At 40.6% G+C, this 22595-nt stretch overlaps 2 protein-coding genes and 1 long non-coding RNA gene across 3 annotated transcripts; 1 reads left to right on the top strand and 2 right to left on the bottom strand.

The window, feature by feature from the left end:
• Nucleotides 1–646: 646 nt before the first annotated feature.
• LOC5517983 (armadillo repeat-containing protein 8) lies at nt 647–22481 on the bottom strand. The gene is made up of 19 exons (XM_048723871.1): nt 22349–22481; nt 22193–22266; nt 20497–20651; nt 19952–20014; nt 19734–19831; nt 18834–18926; nt 18365–18521; nt 17896–17986; nt 17276–17339; nt 15745–15820; nt 15202–15329; nt 14853–14909; nt 14440–14691; nt 10782–10874; nt 10441–10514; nt 9612–9687; nt 2098–2196; nt 1286–1548; nt 647–894 (listed from the first exon to the last, which is right to left on the bottom strand). Exons 1-19 carry the CDS (start codon nt 22367–22369, stop codon nt 864–866), a joined length of 1965 nt encoding a protein of 654 aa, XP_048579828.1. The 5' UTR covers nt 22370–22481; the 3' UTR covers nt 647–863.
• On the top strand, nt 6104–9950 carry LOC116601541 (protein toll). Its single transcript, XM_032362450.2, has one exon. It carries the CDS (start codon nt 6267–6269, stop codon nt 9171–9173), a length of 2907 nt encoding a protein of 968 aa, XP_032218341.2. The 5' UTR covers nt 6104–6266; the 3' UTR covers nt 9174–9950.
• On the bottom strand, nt 20837–22186 carry LOC125561033. Its single transcript, XR_007307032.1, has 2 exons — nt 20974–22186; nt 20837–20943 (listed from the first exon to the last, which is right to left on the bottom strand). It is a non-coding gene; the product is annotated as an uncharacterized LOC125561033 (long non-coding RNA).
• Nucleotides 22482–22595: the final 114 nt, after the last annotated feature.

Genomic DNA, 22595 nt, shown 5'->3' with positions numbered 1-22595 from the left:
GGTGTAGGTGTAGTAGGGTAATGGTGTAGGTGTGGTAGGGGTAATGGTGTAGGTGTGGTAGGGGTAATGATGTAGGTGTAGTAGGGGTAATGGTGTAGGTGTGGTAGGGGTAATGGTGTAGGTGTAGTAGGGTAATGGTGTAGGTGTGGTAGGGTAATGGTGTAGGTGTAGTAGGGTAATGGTGTAGGTGTGGTAGGGTAATGGTGTAGGTGTAGTAGGGTAATGGTGTAGGTGTGGTAGGGTTATGGTGTGTAGGTGTGGTAGGGTTATGGTGTAGGGATGGTAGGGTTAATGGTGTAGGTGTGGTAGTGGTAATGGTGTAGGTGTGGTAGGGGTAATGGTGCAGTAGGTGTGGTAGGGGTAATGGTGTAGGTGTAGTAGGGTAATGGTGTAGGGTAATGGTGTAGGTGTGGTAGGTGTCATTGTGTAGAGGTGGTAGGGGTTATGGTGTAGGTGTAGTAGGGGTCATTGTGTAGGTTTCAGGCCGTGATGTAGGTCTGGTAGTGAGGTTGGGCTGTGTTCATATTCATCGTGTGCACGAAATTCTGAATGGTGTACAAGCTCAAAGTCAGTGTGCTTGCTGTATTGTCCACAGTGTTAGACTTCATGCAATTCCAACCCTATCCACCAATTCAACAGCAAACCATTTCAAATGCCAATATTCAATTTTAATATTCCTCCTTATCCTGATTTATCAGTATTCTGAGGGATTGATAATAGTGCAAAAGCTTTCATCGTCTTCTACTTTTTAAAAAGACATTCCTTTCGCAAACAACACGCGTCCAAAGAGTAATCTACAGTTACTGCAGCTGTAGGTTGCTTTATCTTTATTTACAAAATTTCCCTTTTTTCTGTTGCTGTGTTTACGTAAACTGTTGGAGCGCTGTCTTCACTCTGTAACAAGATACAAAATACAATCACACGGGGAATAACGAACAAAAAGCAACGGGGACTGCAAGAAAGTGAAAAAAATGCTTTAATGCTTGGTGCGACCTTTTTAGGTCGACCTCACGGGTGCATCCTAATAATGCGACCTTAGTTATGCGACCCAAATAGTACGACCCCAGTGATGTGCCTAAAAAATGCGAGCTTAGTGGTGCGACCCAATAATGCGACCTCAGTATTGCGACTCGAGTGGTGTGCCCATAAAATGCGACCTTAGTGATGCGACCCAAATAATGCAACCCCAGTGGTGTGCAAAAAAGTCTTGTAATGCGACCCAATAGTAAAACCTCAGTGGTGTCGCCATTAGCAATGCGACCTGATAGTGCTGCGACCTTAGTACCTCTCGAATAAGTGCGCGTCGGTTGTAGTAAGTAGAGATTGTAGAAGCTTCTGCACGCCCATGTCGCGTAGCTTGGTCTGGCGGTCGATAGCGCCGTCTTCCGTGTTCCACACGAGGTTAGATATGCAGTAGGTGGAGGCCATCTGCAGCTTGACGCTATCGTGCATCATGTAGTGCATGAGTCGTTTGAGGAGCGCTTCGTCACGGGTCAGGAACTCCTTGGCGGAAGCACCGTTTGCGATGTTGGCAAGGACACACAGGGCCTAGGACAGGGCACATAGGTTAAACAAGCAGGCTGTGGAACCTAGGCACAGATGCTAGGACAGGATACATCGATTAAGCAGACTGCAGAACCAGGAAACAGAGACTAAGAAGGGCCATATCGATAAACTGTTAGAGTAGATAATGAGGTTAGAGCAGGACACATCTATTATCAAATTGATTTATGAAAGTATGTACATAGGGTTAGGAGGGATTAGACAGCCGTTAGAAGGTTATATGTGAATAGGGCAGGGAGGGATAAGACAGTTACTGCTTGACAGTAGTGCTTTTCGCTATCTAGCATGGGCCATAGGGGGTGGGGGTGGGGCGGATGTGTAAGGATAAAGACGTTGAGTAGGGATTAGACAGCTGTTACAACAGCAGACATTGCTACTTGTTCTCCAGTATTGGCCAGGGAGGTGGGGGGGGGGGGGGGGGTTAGAGAAGTAAGAGGGCGGGGAAGTCTTCTACATCAGTAGAAAGTGCCGCTTGCTTTCTATTTAAAGGTGAGAGGGTAGGAGGCATGAAGCGGAGACATAGCGCCATTGTACCTGCTCCTTGACATCAACAGACTGCCCTTCGCTGTCCAGAATGGGCTTGACACTATCCATCACTTTGGAGCCATGCAGAGTCATGATATTGTCAATATCCTTCAAAACAAAAGATGACAATAATTGAGATTGTTACACTGTTACGCTTACTTGGAGAACAAATGGGTAACAGCTACGGATCTCTCGGGGGGGGGGGGGGGGGGTAGAGGGGTAGTGAATGACTAGCTTGGGTGTTTAGGTCTCAAACCGCTGTGAATAAAACAATGCTGTAAATGGATTAGTTAAGATAGCGTGACCGAATGATGTGAATGGATTAAATAAAATAGCGTGACTCAATGTTTTGATTGGGTCAGATGAGATCGAGTGACCCAATGCTGTGAATGGATTAAATAAGATAGCGTGACCCAATGCTGTGAATGAATTAAATAAGATAGCGTGACCAAATAATGTGAATAGATTAGATGAGATAGCGTGACCCAATAATGTGAATGGATTAGATGAGATAGCGTGACCCAATGCTGTGAATGGATTAAATAAGATAGCGTGACCCAATGCTGTGAATGGATTAGATGAGATAGCGTGACCCAATGATGTAAATGGGATTAAATGAGATAGCGTGACCCAATGCTGTGAATGGATTAGATGAGATAGCATGACCCAATGCTGTGAATGGATTAAATAAGATAGCGTAACCCAATGTTGTGAATGGATTAAATGAGATAGCGTGACCCAATGTTGTGAATGGATTAGATGAGATAGCGTAACCAATTTCTTTGAATGGATTAGATGAGATAGTAACCCAATGATGTGAATGGATTAAATGAGATAGCGTGACCCAATGATGTGAATGGATTAAATGAGATAGCGTAACCCAATGTTGTGAATGGATTAAATGAGATAGCGTGACCCAATGATGTGAAGAGATTATATGAGAAAGCGTAACCCATTTTTTAAATGGATTAGATGAGATAGCGTGAACCAATGATGTGAATAAATTAAATGAGAAAGCGTAACCCATTTCTTTGAATGGATTAGCTGAGATAGAGTAACCCAATAATGTGAATGGATTAAATGAGATAGCGTGACCCAATGATGTGAATGGATTAAATGAGACAGCGTGACCCAATTCTGTAAATAGATTAGATGAGATAGCGTGACCCAATGATGTAAATGGATTAAATGAGACAGCGTGACCCAATAATGTGAATGGATTAGATGAGATAGCGTGACCCAATGATGTAAATGGATTAAATGAGATTGCGTGACCCAATGATGTAAATGGATTAAATGAGACAGCGTGACCCAATGATGTGAATGGATCAAATGAGATAGCGTGACCCAATGATGTGAATGGATCAAATGAGATAGCGTGACCCAATGATGTAAATGGATTAAATAAGATTGCGTGACCCAATGATGTAAATGGTTCAAATGAGATAGCGTGACCCAATGATGTGAATGGATTATATGAGACAGCGCGACCCAATGATGTGAATGGATTAAATGAGACAGCGTGACCCAATGTTGTGAATGGATTAGATGAGATAGCGTGACCCAATGATGTAAATGGATTAGATGAGATAGCGTGACCCAATGCTGTGACTGGATTAGATGAGATTGCGTGACCCAATGATGTTAATGGATTAAATGAGACAGCGTGACCCAATTCTGTAAATGGATTAGATGAGATAGCGTGACCCAATGATGTAAATGGATTAAATGAGATAGCGTAACCCAATGATGTGAATGGATTAGATGAGATAGCGTGACCCAATGCTGTGACTGGATTAGATGAGATAGTGTGACCCAATGATGTAAATGGATTAAATGAGACAGCGTGACCCAATTCTGTAAATGGATTAGATGAGATAGCGTGACCCAATGATGTGAATGGATTAGATGAAATTGCGTGACCCAATGATGTAAATGGATTAAATGAGACAGCGTGACCCAATGTTGTGAATGGATTATATGAGATTGCGTGACCCAATGATGTAAATGGATTAAATGAGACAGCGTGACCCAATGTTGTGAATGGATTATATGAGATAGCGTGACCCAATGCTGTGAATGGATTAAATGAGATAGCGTAACCCAATGTTGTGAATGGATTAAATGAGATAGCGTAACCAATTTCTTTGAATGGATTAGATGAGATAGTAACCCAATGCTGTGAATGGATTAAATGAGATAGCGTGACCCAATGATGTGAATGGATTAAATGAGATAGCGTAACCCAATGATGTGAATGGATTAAATGAGATAGCGTAACCCAATGATGTGAATGGATTAAATGAGATAGCGTAACCCAATGATGTGAATGGATTAAATGAGATAGCGTAACCCATTTCTTTGAATGGATTAGCTGAGATAGAGTAACCCAATAATGTGAATGGATTAAATGAGATAGCGTGACTCAATGATGTAAATGGATTAAATGAGACAGCGTGACCCAATTCTGTAAATGGATTAAATGAGATTGCATGACCCAATAATGTGAATGGATTAGATGAGACAGCGTGACCCAATGATGTCAATGGATTAAATGAGACAGTGTGACCCAATTCTGTGAATGGATTAGATGAGATAGTGACCCAATGATGTGAATGGATTAGATGAGATAGCGTGACCCAATGATGTAAATGGATTAAATGAGATAGCGTAACCCAATGATGTGAATGGATTAGATGAGATAGCGTGACCCAATGATGTGAATGGATCAAATGAGATAGCGTGACCCAATGATGTAAATGGATTAAATGAGATAGCGTGACCCAATGCTGTGAATGGATTAGATGAGATAGTGACCCAATGATGTGAATGGATTAAATAAGATTGCGTGACCCAATGATGTAAATGGTTCAAATGAGATAGCGTGACCCAATGATGTGAATGGATTAAATGAGACAGCGTGACCCAATGTTGTGAATGGATTATATGAGATAGCGTGACCCAATGATGTAAATGGATTAGATGAGATAGCGTGACCCAATGCTGTGACTGGATTAGATGAGATAGCGTGACCCAATGATGTAAATGGATTAAATGAGACAGCGTGACCCAATTCTGTAAATGGATTAGATGAGATAGCGTGACCCAATGACGTAAGTGGATTAAATGAGACAGCGTGACCCAATTCTGTGAATGGATTAGATGAGAAAGAGTAACCCAATGATGTGAATGGATCAAATGAAATAGCGTGATTCGATGCTGGGAATAAATTAGATGAGGTAAAATGACTCAATCCCGCGAATGAGTCACATGACAATCGTGAATGGGTTAGATGAGATAGCGTGACCCAAGCAACACATTCTTTCATCCTTTGTACAAAACATGACAATACTTGCTAATATAATATTATAGGGAAGTTACTTTAGCTGAAATGAAAGACATAGTGAAACCCTCCTAAAGCTGAGACGTTTCAGCCTTCAAGCTGATTATATGTCCACGATCAAGACACAAAAAATCCACTCACTTTATTATGTTAATCTGGAGGTATTATTCCAAACCGTCAATTGGCAATGGCTTAAATCTTTAATATTTTAAGATGACGATGAAAAATAAGAAAAAACACACACTTCCGGATCTCAACTGAAACCACAAACGCCACTAGGTCTGTTTTGCACTTTGCCGTTAAAGAGACGTGCCTATTGCAAGTGATCATACAATATTAAGCAGGATTACTGAAGTCAGTCAAGATCCCACCAAGATCCTAATTTAGAATGGGGGATTTTGTGGTCATAACACAAACAATGTATAAACAAAGCCAGTTTGACCTTTTCAAAAAAAAAACGTAATTCTAGACTTTTCAAGACGAATCATTCTTGAATCAGCACAACCCAGATAGAATTAGCATTTGAAACAAAACTAGGACTGCAACGCCCCGTAAAGTACGAGGTTTAGATTTCTATCACATCGATAAAAACACTATGGTTATATACATACTGATCTATGATATTGAATTCCGAAGACATTACGGAATTATCCAGAGCAAACTACTCGGTATGACTTCCGGGTATATGTTTAAAGGCTCTACCAATCAGAACACCGGATGTGCCAGAGACGTGACAGACAGCGTGATGTTTATAAGGAAATCACAAAAGTCCACTGATATACTCTGAACATCAGACTTCCTAATCGAGACAACGGAAAAAATATCAGCACTCGAGATGAAGGGTAGCATACTAAGGCAAGTAACTCAGTGTTTTTGTAACGCTTGGGTCTCCGTTCTCTTCCTCCGTGCCTTGCTAATAGCTGGTGCGCCTTCGCGAGATGAGAACTGCAAGAAAGAGTGCGCGAATCTTCGCATGCCGTCGACATTCAGAAGCCCTACAGGCCAGATCCCGATGTTCTTTACCAAGTGTGAGATTAAGGGAGGCGCAGAGTGTTCACTGGACTTGGGTCCGTGGATTCAACCCCTTGCTAACTCATCAACCGTTCAGTACTATCTTGCCATCGTCTGTCGCTCAAGCACGAGAATAATATTTTGCAATAGCCCAGAAGTGAAGCGGAAGAACGTAATTTCGTTTTATCAGATGGCAGGCCCGTGTAGTGTTACAGTTCATGATGTATCTGTTCTTGGCAACGCCACTGATTATCGCGTACAGCTTTTCACACACGGCGCGGAACTACTTTATGCGGATACAGAAAGCATCACGGGGCTGCGCAATATTGGGACATTTTCGCTACAGAGCAGCGGAACAGGGATTCCCAGAATCTTAACGGGGTTTGAATGGCCTCGTATGGCTGAAGTACTGTTATCGAATCTCTCCATCACGGAGATTCCGGAACAGTTTAAGACGGCTATGCCTCGACTACAAGCCTTAGATCTGAACAACAACAGCTTGACCAGGCCACCGGACTTCCCCTGGAGCCATGAGCCGCTGAGTCTTCCCCGGAACCTGAGCCGGCTCCCTGTGTTTAATCATCACTACCAGGAGGGTAGCGTGGTGCAGCCACGCCTTTATCGCCGCTTTCTTGTCCTCGACTACAACCAGATTCGCAATCTCTCACAGTACCCGTTCACGGGTCATCTGCAAAAACTATCGATCAAGGGAAATGGGTTGCGCGTTATCGGAGGCTCTTGTTTCAGCAATTTAAGCGGAGTAAACATCATTGACCTTAGTAACAACGAGATCAGAGATTTTCCGGAACAGCTTTTCAGAGGTCAAGGATCCATGCTTGAGTTACGGCTCAACCACAATTTCCTCTCTACGCTTCCTAATCGCGTGTTTACGGATATGAAACGCCTGAAACGGCTTTACCTTAATAATAACAGACTCCAGCGCTTGCAGGCCGGGCTACTGTACGGGAACGAAGAGATCGAAACACTGACTCTAAATGATAACGATTTAACGGAGATCGAGAATAACGCCCTTCCCGAAAACTCCAACACTCTCAAGACTTTGACCTTACAGAGGAACCGCCTGACCAGGGTTCCACGAGCAGTGTTCCTACTGAGGAACCTCGAGAGCGCGGACTTGTCGTCCAACGCGATCACTTTCGGCGGGATTCTCGACGTGCTAGACTCCGTCACGGCTGATCAGCTTTTTTACAACCTGCGAAGATCCGCGAGTTCCTCGGACAATCAGCTTAAGAGCACCAAAGTCGAGCTCAACCTGGCTAATAATGGAATAAGTAGTATTGACATCGGTAGCCTAAATAAGACCCAGCTGGGGAAGCTGAAAGTGATCCTTCGCGTCTATCACATCGACTTGCGCGACAACCCACTCATTTGTAACTGCAAACTTACAGCGCTGTTCCGCCTCCTGAAACGTTTGACAGCGGATTATCCTGATGTAACACATGCGCAGTTTGATTCCTGGATTTGTTCACAGCCCACAAGATTGCGCAATGTGGCCTTGCTGCGCGTCCCTGAGAACCAGTTCCAATGCATTATGGACTTGGAGAATTGTCCCAGGGAGTGTACATGCGCAGTTCGCGAGATAGACCAAACAGTGCTAGTGGACTGTAGTGAGCGCGGGCTCCATCGCCTGCCGTTCAAGATGCCCGCAGGAGAACTAGAGGTGAATCTAAGAGGCAACGCGATAAGGGAATTACCTTGGCGGCACTACTTAGGCAACATCACAGTATTAGAATTGAGTAATAACGAAATAAAAGAATTAAACATGACATTTGTAGATTCTCTGGCGCGGGTAGTCAATCTTGCGATAAATGACAATAAGCTCAAGTACCTTTCTCGTGGTGTCACGAACCTTACGGCGCGAGAGGGCTTCCGATCATTGTCGATCAGCCATAACTTCTTCGTGTGCGACTGCTACGCAAGTTGGATGCGCGACTGGCTAGCGAACAATACGGATAAGATCGAAGACACGAGTAGCATTCTCTGTGCATCTGGTCGTCTAGAGGGCTTACCCATCATCAGTGTACCTTTAAGTGATTTCAACTGCAGCGCGTACAGACCACCGGTGCCAGGGCACATCACTGATGGATTATCCTTGCTGCTCGCCATCGTGTTGGCGGTTCTCCTGGTCCTTAGTGTGGTGGCGTTCGTAATGACTTACTGCTTCCGATGGGAGATGAAGATCCTCATGTACACGCACTTCAACTGGCATCCGTTCGACCGAGTTGACGACACGGACGTGTCGAAAATCTATGACACGTTCATCTCGTACAGTAGTCAAGACGCCAGCTGGGTGCGGGAAACTCTACAGAGGACCCTCGAGAGTCACGTGCCGCCCTACAGGCTATGCATCCACGACAGGGACTTCGAGATCGGGGCCAGCATTCACGATAATATCCTGAACAGCGTTCGCTTGAGTAAACGCATGATCATGGTATTGTCCAATCATTTCATTGCGAGCGAGTGGTGTAGGTTGGAGTTTCGCGCGGCACACCAGAAAGTGCTCGAAGACAGGACAAACTACTTGATCATCATTCTCTTCGACGACGTCGACCCCTCCACTCTAGACGACGAGACCAAGCTATACCTCAGGACGAATACCTATCTAAGCGTCAGTAACAAGTGGTTTTGGCAGAAACTATTTTACGCGTTGCCCAAACCACTCGCCCCTCCACAGAGTTATGAGGGGCATGTGGAGATGTCAAAGGTCTGAGCTATTGTGTCTCGAGGTGGATAAGTATAAGGAAGTAAACGGAAAGTAGAAGTTATCATAGCAGAGTTAGCTTGACGATGATTTTTGAAAAAGAATGGATGAGGTCAAATCACGATGATTAGATGGAAATTTAAAGAATAGTCATGTGACTCTGCCAAAGTCTTCATAAGTCGTCCTATCGGGTTAAAAAGGATATGAATAGAATATGATAATCCGTGTGAAGTCCACTATGTGTGTGATGTGAAGTCCACTATATTTTTGTGATGTCATCAAGTCCACTATGTGTGATGTGAAGTCCACTGTGTGTGATGTGAAGTCCACTATATTTTTGTGATGTCATCAAGTCCACTATGTGTGATGTAAAGTCCACTATGTGTAATGTCAAGTCCACTATGTATGTGATGTCAAGTCCACTATGTGTGTGATGTTCGGGCTCACCTCTCGACCAGACAGCAAGTTTCGCATCAGTCCCAAAGTCTTCATTACCACGTTTGTGTCTGGATCTTCTAGCAAGCTGAAACATGCAACAGAAGCTTAAAGTCAAGCCAAAGATAGTTATTATTAAATATTATTATTTATCCATTTAGTGTCTTGTGCTTCACTAGCCTTAGTGGAAACAGTATATATCTTGAAACAACCTTAAAATCCTTATACTGCAGTTCCGTTACATTGTTACAATCAGTCCCCTTGAACATAACATAATTGCTTCAGGAGGCAACGGATTCGAATCGATTACGTATAGGAGGTCCCAAATAAACCCTTTCGGATATAAAAAAATCTTTCTGGTTTTATTCGTGAGCGCTAAATAAGTTGCTTTTTGTTGCTATTATTTTACCGGTTAAAGCCTGTGGGGCTAGTTTGCCACCCAAAAAGTCACGTGATCTCTAAGCGATAGTTCCCCCTACAAGGCGCATCTGTTGGCTGGTTATCGAGGGTCGCGTGGTGTCTCAGAAATCGAATGTCTCTTGAAAAGTATTGACGAATTTGTCCCGACTCTTGGCGTGGTCCATCGTCAAAGAGCAGGAAAAAAGAGTATTTTTATTTCAACTGCAGTTAAAAAACAATGACTGTTTCCTCGTTAAACATCACTTGTATTTATTTCGATTTTGTCACCTTCGCCAAAAGTGGCAGGTTTACCGCAATAGCAGGGCCATTAATTGAGGGCCCTTGGATACAAGAAGGGAAACAGGAACACTATGCCCTAGTTTAAACGGCGTTCTTTTCATGTACCAAACCCAAATGTTCGTTTGGAACGGCCTAAGCTTACTTGAAGAGTTGAGTCGGCCCAAGTACTTCCAATATCTTGCTCTTTGTCATCTCGTCCGCTTGGTAAGCCATATTCTAAAGAATATAACGAGGGCATAAACTAGATGAGTTTGCGATATCTGAAAACTTCTTGAAGTTATTGAAAAGTTTAAGTTTAAATAAATAAATAAATAAATAAATAAACAAATAAATAAATAAATAAATAAATAAATAAATAAATAAATAAATAAATAAATAAATAAATAAATAAACAAAAACACAAACGAACGAACGAATGAATGAATGAATAAATAAATAGGTCAAGCAATTCCATGTATGTTCTTTTTTAGCTAGCAGACCTACCATTAGAGCCCAGATCCCGTTAAGTCTCAGTGCGCTTTCAGGTCTTTTAGTCAAGCCAGCCAGCAGACTCACTGCACCAGCTTCTAAAATAGGCTTAAATACAAAGCCCAGAATATTACAACAGGTATTACAATGATCGTGGGCTGTTTTAGCGTGTGTGGTGGGTAGGTGGGGTGGCATGGCGTGGCGTGGCTTGGCTTGGTCCGAGGGTGGGGGGGATTGCAAAGAGTCCGTAACAGTTTTTGAGTGAATTTAATCTTTTAATTAACCATTTACAACTTTTATCGAACATGTAAATCAACACAGCTTTTCCTACAAATTACTAAAAAGCAAAAAGGCAGTTTAGGGTTTTCGTATAGCAAAAAATCAAATACAGACATGGGCTTGTATATATCGCCTACGATCCAGGGCGTCCTGCGATTTTCTGTCGATACGATTTTCTATCAAAGCTGGATGAACTTGGACACGATCCAAGTTGTCGTAATAAACCTGTGCCACAACAATAAATGCTACAATAACTAACATAATTACGAGGTAAAACCCTCCCGTCGCAAAGGCTTCTTCGTCCCCTTGAACAGACGAGTTAATTGCCGGCGTGGTTACTGTCGACATGGTTACCGTTGCCTCGGAGATTACCGTTACCGTTGCCTTGGGGATTACCGTGATCATTGCCGTGGGGATAGCCGTGTCCGTTGCCTTGGGGATTACCGTGACCGTTGCTTGGGGTTTACCGTTACCGTTCCATTGGAGATTGCCGTTGCCTTGTTGATTACCATTGCCGTTGCCTTGGAGATTATCGTTACCGTTGCCATGGGGATTACCGTTACCGTTGCCTTGGAGATTACCGCTACTGTTACCTTGATAACTTTCGGTAATGCCTACTTGGTAACCCCTGGTAACATTGCCTTGGTAACTGCTGGTAATGTTGCCACGCTATCGGGTACTGCTTTGGCTGTCAGACGTCATGGGGCTTTGATTTGCCGAAAGACTGGATGTTGATGAAGAATATCGTTGATGCTGAATATCGTTGATGCTGAATATCGTTGATGCTGAATATCGTTAATGCTGAATATCGTTGATGCTGAATATCGTTGATGCTGAATATCGTTGATGCTGAATATCGTTGATGCTGAATATCGTCAGACTGATTCGCTGTCCTGTTTTTCTTAAGAAGATTTCCAATGTTTTTCGTATCATCAGGGGTCGCGTCACAGCGAAATAGCAGCAAAATAAACAAAGGTACTCCTGGACATCCCCGTTTGAGCCACATCTCTATTACAGGGCGGCGGGGAGCTTGAAAATTCTTCCTTCACTCTCACGGCTTCTAAGGAAACGTTCTCGCTAGCGGTTTTGCTGTGCCTATAGTGTTTTGCATATCCAGCGGATCAGACAAAAGCGCGAGCCATTTAGCCAACATGACGGTTGGTCAGTCTATTGTTGATTATTAAGGATACACTCGCTGAAGAGTTAATAGTCTGAGCTATTTCAATTGGACTAATTTTTTTATAAATTTTTGTAATGGTTATTTTAATAGGATTTTTGTCACCTGTTTACCTCTAAAGGGCTGAAGAAAACCTGAACCGACAAGAGACAAAATAATATATCCGCTCTAAATTATCAGTCACATCTTGAAAGAAACTTCTGCTTTTAAAATTTTGAAATATTTTTCTCGTTTTCCTTTTAAAATTATCGGTGATTGTTACGTACTCGACCGATGGTAAACTGATGAATATGCATAAGATTTTGATAACATAATTTTTCTAAAAAAGAAAAAGACAATCAAGACAATATCAAGTAATGTTGAAATAGATGATTAAGCTATGAAGTAGCAATGAAATATTTTATCAGCATAAAAGGTCCTATGCACAATTTCAAAAATAATAAACTAAGTGTGTACTAGCGCAGTAAAAAAGATGTTAGAATTGTTTTTTTTTAACAAATCATCTAAAAGTATGTTAATTGAAACAAAATATATAGAAAGGTAGTTTTTTAAAGGTTCTTTTTTTCCGAGATGTCTGCGTATATGGTCCAAAGAAACCGTTGTAATCTTGTGCCGTTCAGTTTGCCTTCTACATGATAACCACACACGCTGTGGCAATGAGGTGCTCAAAACTATCAGTTTTATGAGAAGAGGCGAGACAATATTCAAGAAGGCCATCGAGACAAATTTCTTTAGAAATATACCTATTTATCAATCAATACACCTTTGCATTTCTTCAGGGACTGTAAGAATTAATTTCAATTTCACAATAAAAAAAATACTTGACACCAATAAATAATTATTTATATAGTGAAGGATAAAACTCAGTTACCCTGTGAAATCCCTGCCGAATGGCTTCAAACTTAGTCGAGTAATGAGCTTGGGCTGCCTGTGATTGGGGTGACAGGTTGAAGGCCTCTAAAGTATATGAATACATTTATTGGAACTGTCCATACTTTTGGTTCCAGCGCTTTCACTTGTTCATTATAATAAAAATAACTGCAGGAATGATAACTTTGTAATTTGTATCTTAATTCGCGTGTGACACTAGCGAGACAGATTCATTTCAATGTAAGTTTCTGTCTGTCTCGGTAAACTTAATTGGTGCAGATCAACGTTTCGTAAAATTTTGGAAGAATGTCTTGACACTAGTGCGCCATATGAGCCGGCACGCAAAAAAATCTATATTTCTAGTCTTTATTACGTGGTATAACTAGAAAGACTACATATGGTCTGCGTAGGCGTGGTGTAGAAAAGGTATAAATCAACACAAGGTTAAAAAGGTATGTTGAACGCCTTTGTGAAACAGACTAGTTGCGCTGACGTTTCGTTCGAGCGTTGGCCCTTCGTTAGCCCCCTAACGCTAACCACAGGCTTGGTTTCTTTTCTTGGTATCTCGTGTATATTGATGTCTTTGAAGTAGCATATTCACCTCAAAACAGCTTCCAAAACATGTCCAATTTACCCACCTTCTAAAAAATGAGATACGAGTAAAACAAACCAATCACTGCAAAGCGGGAAGAATAAACTTTATTTCTAATCTGATTTTAAAGAAACAAGTGAAAGGACATATGTATTTTTTTCTATATTCTTAATTTTTCTGTTGTTTATGCAGTGCCGATCTCTTATGAGCGTTCATGCGCATAGGGTGGGGAGCCTGTTGGCTAACGCGCATAACGTCAGCGCAACCACTCTGTTTCAGAGGCGTTCAACATACCTTCTAAACCTTGTGTTGATTTCTACCCTTTCTTTATTACGTTCATGTGAGCCCGCATCTTTTAAATTGCTTCAGTCATTGTTTTTTTTTCGCCTTGGAACTGTATAAGTCGAGAATTTCCGAGTCAACTTCAGAAAGAGGCCTAGACCCTAACGTTTTAGATTATCACAGGCCTCCCGCTTCCTAATAAGAAATTTGCCGAGCGAGAACAAAAAAAAAAGTTTGAAATAAATCTGATAAGAGATGTGGACATGGACGAATATGCTGACCTTGACACGGTTTGCTGAAGAAGGGGGAGGCAGGGGATGTAAGGTCGTATGATAAAAAATACCGCTTTTCACGGCCCAAATGAGGGGTTTACGCTCTCCTGTGCCTAGCTCACGTGTGTGACATACCTCTTTACTGGGCCTAAAAATGGAGGGGGGTACACCCCAATGCCTTGCTATGCGCATGCGACATACCTCTTTACTGGGTGAGAACTCGAGGAGCAAGTTGCAGAGTGCAGAAGATGCAACGGTGAGCATCCCCTCGGAGGCGTTATGCATCAGTTTCATGATGGGTTTCCACACCATGGTGTCTTGAAGGCTGGTCCGTAGCTGCTGTACGGACCGTGACAAGCTATGCAGGCATTTGACAGCAGCAAGCTGAACGTCCGGGTTCGTGTCTTCTAGTCCCGTCACTACATGGTCCATGGTACTCTCCAACTCAATAATCTACAAGCATTTGGATTAACAAAACTCATTAGATACTGTAGTATATTGGTCTTATTATGGGTGATTCTCTTTTTTGGGGTACTCCATGGCATGATTCAAGGAGCCCTTCCCACTCCGAAGCACTTAGCACACCCAATAGCTACGCCAACCTTTTATCTTACCTTCTTTCGTATATCTTCGTCATTAGCCCCAAGGGATGCTAACGCCTTGAAAGAGCTCTGCACAAAACAATATAAGAATTGCCCATTAGGGGGGGTGGGGGGGGGGGGGTTGATACATAATTATTAAGATAATATTTGCCGCACAAAGCGCCCAAGGCAAGGAGCCTCATGCTCTTAGAGGGGTTATCGTACTCTACCTTTCCATTGTAATCAAACCGGGATTCTATAAATGACTTGGCATAGGTCACCACTATAGGAAAAACATTATATCTTTTTCTTGAGCAAAAAATAAAATTTCCTTACGTTTGGCAGACGTTTCATGCAAAAAATCTAGGATGGGAGGGGGTACCTCTCTCATGGCTGCATACGAGTCATCATCTAGATCTTCTCGATGAAGAAAGCCAATTAACGTCTTAACCAGGTGATCAGAAATGGCAGCTAGTTGTTGAAGTTCGGTATCTTCCTCAATCAAGTATGCTATATCAAATATACAAAGCAAAATGTGGGCCTTGATCTATTATCAGATTTTTTTAGTAAAAATATTGCTTCCTCTTTAGTTGTCTTTAACTTTTTTAATTGATTTTCCCAGAGAAATATATTGAACATGATTGGATAACAGAAGGATGCTATAATAACTAGATTTGAAAATGTGAAAAAATATTAAAATCGCACAAAAAATGTCTTTTATAAATAACTTATAATAAGCCGTTTGGCTAAAAAAAACTTGTAAGTGCCTTGTAAGTGCCAAAGTTTGGAAGGGGGCATCAAGGTTGAATTGTGTGTTTGGCAAAAGGAGAACCTCTGGCCCAGGTGCTGTTTAGTACTCCTCGATTACTAGCCATGATTGATTGATAGTGGTTGATTGAAAGAGAGAGAATAATAGTCATTTTACCTAATGTTTCTCCGCCCTCAGCACGTACTGCCAATGGTTTGTCCTTACGACACATTCGTACACAGGTGCCCAAGATCTGCCACAACATTTCCAGGTTAGGTGACAAAATAAGGTTGCACCTGCTCAACTGTTTCAAATTAGTTTATAAAACTGAAAAAATTAAATAGCTGTGCTGCTACATACTTCTTCATAGCCCAATTTGTAATCCTGAACAGGAGTTTTATTTAGGCCAGCAAAACCACCAGCTACCAGCTTTTTTTAATGGGGATTAATGTTTTATTTGGACTTATAACTTCCAACCCCTACCTAACAATTTCCACTGCCTACTCTGAAACTTAAACACGAGGTTCCGCTATAAGAGTGGGCTCCTTCCACCCCCAGGCTCAAGAACAATCAGGTATCAATCAGCCGTCAATGAGAGAACATGTCAGGACAATTGCTCTGAGCGCTTCAATGAACTTTCATATTCTAAACCAAAATAAATATCATTCCAAGAGTTGTCCATCTAAAAATGTTTCTATCTATCGTAAAATAATGCTATACCTAGCTGTGTGCACTCTGAAATATGAGCATTTCATCACATCGCGAGAATAATTTATGCAGGTGCACTGATAGCGCAAAATTTTAAATTTTGCACCGAAAACATGAGTGGATAGCAAATAACTAATTTAAAACAACTCTTAACACATCTCTTATCACAACTGTGCAAAATTTATTCCAGCCGACTGAGGCTCAGAGAAAAGCAATTTTACAGGAGGCTTATAATTTGTGACTGCTAGCGTTGCAGTGTTCTGATTATAATGGGGTGGGAGGAGCTTTCCCTTTTATAGCGAAACCTCGTGTTTAATTAAACCCTTGCTAAAAAGCCCAAGGAACTCAGATTGCAACAGAAAAGCTATTTGAATTAGAAATCCAGCTGTAAATGTAGCATACATTATGTAAACATACCAAACTGTATATATAGCAAATATGTACAGTACCTTGAGCAGTATGTAACTGTATGTGAAGCATATACACCTATTTCAATAAAGGTTGTCAGGGCGAACGGCGAATGGCAATTGCCAGATGGCAGGTCTACGACCTTAAGGTGTTTATGGATAAAAATCGTTTGAAAAAATAAACAAGGTGATAAATAAACTTAAGCGATATCAGAACCATATATTCATTTTTTTAATGGATAGCTGTATGTTTCATTTATATTTTTCTAAATTTGGAACAAATAGTTTGGGATCCATGGGTCCTTTCGGTCGTAGAACTGCCATTTGTCAATGGCCATTTGCCATGACAACATTTTTTTTTAAATAGGTGTATGTATAGTACCTTGGGCAGTATGTGTAGCATAATGTACGGTACCTTGAGCAGTATGTAACTGTATGTGTAGCTATGTATTGTACCTTGAGCAGCATGTAGACTGTATGTTTAGCATATACTGTATGCACATTTCCTTGAGCAGTATGTAAACTGTGTGTGGCATAAATGTACAGTACCTTGAGCAGTATGTAACTGTATGTGTATCATATATGTACAGTACCTTGAGCAGTAGACTTTGGCTTGTTGTTGAATCAAAAAGCCCCACTCTAAACATATTTGTCAAGCTGAAAAACATTAACTTCAGTTACAATGGTGTAAGGTCCATATAAAATAGGCCATTGATGCAAGTGCAAGGGGCTTGGGAAAGGAAAAAGAAAATGTCTCTTTATGTCATATGTAGTAGAGATGGAAAGTATTACTGTATAGTACTTTTTGTATTGATGTTCACAGCAGGCAAGTTTTCTAACTGGCTGTACATTCAATCCTGGATAATACTAAATCAAATTAAAATCTTCCAGAGGAATTCTGAGCTCTCTGCACATTCATCACTTATAATTCTGATTCTTTAAACACTTCTACAGGGCAAGGAACTTTATTTTATAGTCATTTAGCAAGGCCTTTTTCTTAATAACATGAACTTTTGTTTTACATCTACAAAATTCAAAATATTAATATGAAAATAACATTAAATATATTAAATAGTTAAAATCAATTGATGGCATGTAACAAGCTGCAACTACAAATCAGTTCTCAATTTTTGTTTCACATCTTCATTACTTTTTCGAATTTGTTTTGGCTAGGCATAATACTAATTCCTTTAATGTCTTGTTAGCATGTTACCATTTAGCAGCAGCAAGCTGAACGTCATCTGGCTTGTCCCTGGAGAGCAGATGTGTCAGCAGGGACTCCATGCATTCCCCATTGTATGAGGCTGTAACATAGGATCAAAGGCTCTGTGAGCTAACATGTGACACCATGCTTCCCCCATTGTATGAGGCTGTAACAAAGGATCAAAGGCTCTGTGAGCTAACTTGTGACACCATGCTTTCCCCATTGTATGAGGCTGTAACATAGGATTAAAAGCTCTGTGAGCTAAGTGGATGCTTTCTCCATTATATGAGGCTGTAACAAAGGATCAAAGTCTCTGTGAGCTAACTTGTGACACCATGCTTTCCCCATTATAATCGGCAAGTAAAGTGCTAAAACAAAGTTAAAGCAAAGCTCTAGAATCAACAGTGATACTGTGAAGAAAATGAAAAAAAAAAAAAAGAAACACTTCAATAGCCTGTGTAGAAGTTTGCTTACACACCTGCTTTCATTGAAAGAGAGACGGGTTCATTCTGATATGACAACGCAGTGTAACACTGAAGAGTTGGGAGCAGAATCTTGGGGATATTACAAGTCAATAATGGAAGAAGGGCATCAACGGCTCCACTATTACACAGTAATGCTTGGTGGCCTGGATTCTATAATAACAATAAGGCTGGAATCAGATACAATAGAGAGCTCACATCTGTTTCACGAAAGGCCTGTGCTTTGATAATGGAAAGCTTGTGCCTGTTTCTCTGAATGCTGATGGGTTTAAAGAGCGACCACACACATAGAAAGTATAAATCCATTAATTCGTGAAATGCTGGTGGGTTAAATGATACCAGAAAGCTTGCTGCTGTTTTCCAGAATTCTAGCCCTATGCAGTGTAGCTTCATAGGTTAACTCACAGAATAGAAAGGCCCACAGTTATGTATGTTTTTGTGAGAGTTTCAAAAGTTGTACTGTACCTGACAGCACTTGGCAATGACAGATGCTGCACACTCGGCTTCAGTGTATGACCCCGAGAGTAGGTCCACCAGCCTTGGAATCACACTGGGATTCTGCCCACAGCAAAAATGATGTCAACCTTTTATTTTCAATCAGAGATACGATGTTTCTAAAGACAGTTTGAAATTGAGTCAGAATATAATTATATATATTCTAAGTACATGCTCTTGTGGTCTGTGAAGAGTTCATGTTTGAAGTACATGCACATTTGAAGTCACTGTATGCCCATGGCTGCAAGATTCGATTTTCAAATATTTGTACTGCTTACTAAAATCTTTTTTTTTCTTGTTTATATAAAACACATTATATTTTCCCTCTTATAGATGCACAAATAGAGTAGCAATGTGTCATGACGTAACAATGTGTCATGAGGTAACAATGTGTCATGACGTAGGGATGTGTCACAAAATAACAATGTGTCATGGCGTAACAATATGTCATGAGGTAACAATGTGTCATGATGTAAACAACAAAAATATGTCATGACGTAACAATGTGTCATGGCGTAACAATGTGTCAATGATGTAACAATGTATCATGACGTTACAATGTGTCATGATGTAACAATGTGTCATGACGTAACAATGTGTCATGACATAACAATGTGTCATGACGTAACAATGTGTCATGAGGTAACAATGTGTCATGATGTAACAATGTGTAATGATGTAACAATGTGTCATGACCTAACAATGTGTCATGGCGTAACCACGAGTCATGGCATAGAAATGTCTCATGGTGTAACAATGTTTCATGAGGTAAAAACGTGTCATAATGTAACAATGTGTCAATAATCCATTTTGTGCAGCAATATGAGGACTAAAACATGCAAAATGAGATTAATTTGTCAGGTACATTACCTCATAAAGGGGGTCACTGGGGGTGAGATTTGACAAGTACAGGGTGCGTAATGACCGCACTGATGCTTCCACAACTCTTCTGTCACTATGACAAATACCTGAGGATCCCAAGTACAGTCAAAGCTAAAATAGAACTCTGAGGAGATGGGGTATATCAGGAATAAAGATTAAAAAGACTGATTACAAAAAATGACAAAAAAACCTAAAATGTATTTTACCTTTGAGTAGAACTTCTAGTACATGGTTCTGTAATAGTGCTGTAATGTTTTCTTTAGAAGCAGCTGGAAATGATCAAGATTGGCACGTCAGGACACACTAGATTTAGTGACCCAATGACAGCCATAAACATTAAAACCATTTTTTTTGCAAAATTCACAAACAGAAGATGTTATTTTGACAATGCTAGCTGTGGTAAAAAATATTTAGCCATTAGGAAACAAGAATGGCAGTTTCAATTGATATTACAGTATGTCTGTGTATCTAGCACATTAAACTTCTCACTTGTACTGCATTATAGTCAAAATACATAATTAAATGCTTTATTTGTGCTATCTAATAAATGATGGAGTACAACTAACAATAAGTTTCATGGGCTAGTTCCTGCAATGGCATCAAAGAATCCCTCTTTGTTCTTTTGGGGGTAGTCAGTTTTTTATCAGAAAACTCACCCCCCTCACCCTCCTCCCCCAGAAAAAAAAGGTATTCTTTTTTGGATTTCGCACTTCCCCAAGAAAAATCCTGGGTACAGGCCTGCATGGTGTACCTCGAGCAAAACTTCCCAAGACGACAATAGCTTCTACAACAAATTCCAAGCCTGCATCTTCTTTGGATAACACAGCTACAAGTTTGGGTATGGCACCAAGGGTAATAAGCAGGCTCTTTTTGGATTTATTGCCAATGGCCATATTCTTGATATTTCTGTAATAAATATTTGAATTAAAAAAACTCATTTAAACAATATCAAAACATATTTTAACAAAATCATTTAAACAATATTACCCTGGTTCCAGAGCCTTAAACGTCTCTCTATTTAGTGGCCAGCAAGCTTGAGACGAGGCTCTGGCCTCTCAAAGCATGATTTTGATGTATTCCTATCTTCTTTGTTAACGTTTTGTGATTAGCATGTGTTAGTTTCACGTGGTACTACCTAGGATGTAAACATCTCTTCACTCAGGAATTGAGTTCACAAGTATGAAAAGAGTATGAAAACCTGATTTAGAAAGAACATTCATCTGAAAACCCATAGAATCATTACTGTAGAGTTAGTGACAAAAACCAGCGCATAAAAAGAGGTGGGGAATACAACATTTTCTCGGGAAGCGCTCCAAGGAGGAGAAAATAGAGGATAAGCTCACAGTTTTCCTCAGAATCAGTCTATCAAAGAACCAAAGGGGCAAATGACCAGTACAATTGTTAGCTTGGGAATAAGCCAGAAAATCAGCGATTTCCTGTAGCCAGTTGGCAGCACAGAGGAGACATCTTGCCGCTTTATGAATTCCTAAAGAGACTCCTCTTGAACAGCTTTACATGTTCAATACTGGTAAATCTTGTAATGAATTTGGACTGCAAAGGACCAACGTGGCCATACATAATGTGACCATAAAATAACGCTTCGAAAGGCCAGGACCTCATCGCAAGCTCGCTGGCCACTAAATAGAAAGAGACGTTTGAGGATCTTGAACCAGGGTAAAACAATATGAGAATGTCACTCAATGCCAAAAAAAGTATAATTCATTTTCTCTAAGCTGTTTGAATGTAACTTTAAATATGAGTATTATACACATCAATTTAAGATAAGGTTGCATAGATCATACAACAGTGCTTCATTTATGGGTATTAGGCTAAGTTCAAACGTCATATTATTCATGAGCTCTATTTAGTAATGCAAATGCACACAAATAATACGGCTCATGGATAATAGGAAGTTTGAACTCAGCCTTACACAAATAAACAAATAAGCATAAATAAAAACAAACCCAGGTGTGTAAAGCTGTAGCATTCTTGTTTATGTTTCTGATAAGATTCACATGGCTTTCAGATACAATGATTCAGCCAAGTAAATGCTATCCATAAAACAATGTGTGTTTACTATACAATACATTTTATTGGGATAGGTGCACATCAAGTTTACATCAGTACAATATCCAAAAGAAAGTTAGGTAGTTGTTGTATGATGTATCTAAACACAGACCTCATTACATCCCTTGCATCTTTTCTAGCTTAGGCTGAAATGAGTCTTAGTAACTTACATAATTTAAGCCCGCGAACATCAACTTTTTTTGTTATAAATCGATTAGAATTTTAAAACACAACATTGAAATCTAGCAACTTCTAATTAAAAAGTGCTAACGTTAGAAGCAATAGAGTAACTGTAAATAGTGTCAATTTCTAGGAGAGAGCTGTGCTTAAATATGCTATTATAAGGTAAATCGGGTCACAATAACACGAAATCTACGTACGTTACGGCGCATAGTCTCGTGTTTGGGTCTGTCGCAAGTAACTCGTCGACGTAATCCTGGTCTTTATCCGTTTCCTATATAATAGAATCGCCATAAAATAATTACACGGAAGCAATGTCACTACAAACACCACAGTATAATATCACGTGTTCTTACCATATATGCTGGCATCTTCATTTTGACAAATGTATATATTTTTTTAAATCCAATTTTGTTGAACTTCTGCCCCGGTATTTCCCTTCTCTCAAAATGAATCTCACAACCAGAGCCTACGAGCACATGGAGTCAGCAGCCTGAGTTACAGTACCCAGCATTCCACGCAATTAGGACCATAGGTAACCCGGTAACTTCCTTTTTTGGAATGAAATATGAAAAATAGATTTTATTTTCGCATCCTCGGGGA

The sequence above is a fragment of the Nematostella vectensis genome, chromosome 2 (assembly GCF_932526225.1).
Source record: "Nematostella vectensis chromosome 2, jaNemVect1.1, whole genome shotgun sequence".
Taxonomy (NCBI): Eukaryota; Metazoa; Cnidaria; class Anthozoa; order Actiniaria; family Edwardsiidae; genus Nematostella; species Nematostella vectensis.
This window is presented reverse-complemented; position numbering and strand designations above follow the sequence as displayed.